The 1,566-nt window shown below is 41.6% G+C and overlaps 1 protein-coding gene across 1 annotated transcript in view; it reads right to left on the bottom strand.

The window, feature by feature from the left end:
- The window catches only part of LOC143296335 (uncharacterized), a 5,447-nt gene extending 4,357 nt beyond the window's left edge, over positions 1–1,090 (bottom strand). Inside the window, exon 1 of the mRNA XM_076608210.1 lies at positions 615–1,090. Within this exon, the coding sequence (XP_076464325.1) occupies positions 615–1,013 (399 nt within the window). The 5' untranslated portion in view covers positions 1,014–1,090. The remainder of the gene's footprint in view (positions 1–614) is intronic.
- Between the last annotated feature and the right edge of the window lie 476 nt (positions 1,091–1,566).

Genomic DNA, 1,566 nt, shown 5'->3' with positions numbered 1-1,566 from the left:
CCAAAGTTCATAGTATGACTTTAGAGGGCATAATTTTTTAACATGAGGACTATATATTTCGTTTTTGAGCTGATCAAATTCAGGTCAATTAAACAGGAAAACACTAATATCTAATAACTTCACATTAAGTGATACTCAGCTTAGCTGCATTTCCAGATTGGTCCAAGGTTAAATTCTACTGGCTTCTATTTGCCCATTCTAACACACACACACACACACACACACACGGATGCCTCCCCCACTCCAAAATACACACACAGGCACACATACACATAAACACACACACACACAGATGCCTCCCCCACTCCAAAACACAAACACACACACACACACTGGCAGACACTTTGTATAAAATGTAAATTTAAACATATCATGACAACAGTGTTTTGTATGTGAACAGATGCCCTCTAGTCCTTTTTATTCTGATTAGAATGAAATGCTTCCAAATACCTAAACTGCAAGTGGTGACATTGGGTTTGGTACGTTGTAAACAAAAATAATCATCACCATGCACACCAAACAACTACATAAGTTTCGCTTCAGAAAACGATTAATGAAAGCACGTAGTCATAAATACATCAATGGTGTAGGTTATATTGCTACAGTGTACTCACCATTTCCCGTTTCAATCTTCCAAGGGCTATGTTAAGACGATTGAAGGGGGAGGCCGATGTGCCGGTTTGTTGCAAGTGTGACTGATCAATCGGCAAGAAAGTTCTTCCCGCATCTTCTGCACCGCATCCCTCAGACTGCAACTCAATCTCCTTCGAACCATCCTTAACATCGACTAGAGTAGTTTCCGACACATCTCGCTCACCGTTCACAACTGAAGCCTCAGGTTTTGCCTCCTGCTCCAAAGATTTCAAAATAATATTTTTCAGTTCTCTCAATCGCTCCGCCTCTCTCCATGGCTGATTTGGAAGCTCAGAAGCAGACGATTCGCTTTCGCTGGATAAAAGTTTGCTAAAACAGCCAGGAACCGGCGGAAGATCCACATGGAACGGTATGTCCATAATTTTTGTTGGTCACTTTCCACAGTTACCGCACTGCAAAATGCTATCAGCGAGTCCTGACCTTAAAACAGTCAACATTCTTCGCATATGATCACAGGAGTCCTGATCAACTCTTGGTCTACTAACTCCTCCTCGGATGAGTGAATGAGGGGAGGCCACTCCCTCAAGCTGGGCATTTTTGTCCCATGATTTCATGCCCATGTGCACCTGTCCCTCGCGTCGCGAAACACGACGAAGTGCCCGTGTTGTGTCACCTTAGTTCTAACGCAGCATTAATCATCTGTCCTTCCTGTAAACCATGAAGAAAATGAACGCAGTTAACTTAGTCGATCCACTTTTGTAGAGGTTTTACAAAAGTATCCATCGCCTAGAAAATTAAAATTTCATGTGCGAGTGCGTCAGATCCATTTTGTGGTCTACTTTTCACTGCATTAGTCGTGAAAACATTTATTTAGAGCAGTATTACAACGATTCACTCATAATAAATAAAGGGGTTTTGTTAGAATTTGTTTTGTGGTCCATATTAGAAGCGATTAACGATGCATATCACTAT

Source organism: Babylonia areolata, chromosome 21 (assembly GCF_041734735.1).
Source record: "Babylonia areolata isolate BAREFJ2019XMU chromosome 21, ASM4173473v1, whole genome shotgun sequence".
Classification (NCBI taxonomy): domain Eukaryota; kingdom Metazoa; phylum Mollusca; class Gastropoda; order Neogastropoda; family Buccinidae; genus Babylonia; species Babylonia areolata.
Note: the sequence above shows the minus strand (reverse complement) of the source record. Positions and strands in the feature narration are given on the sequence as shown.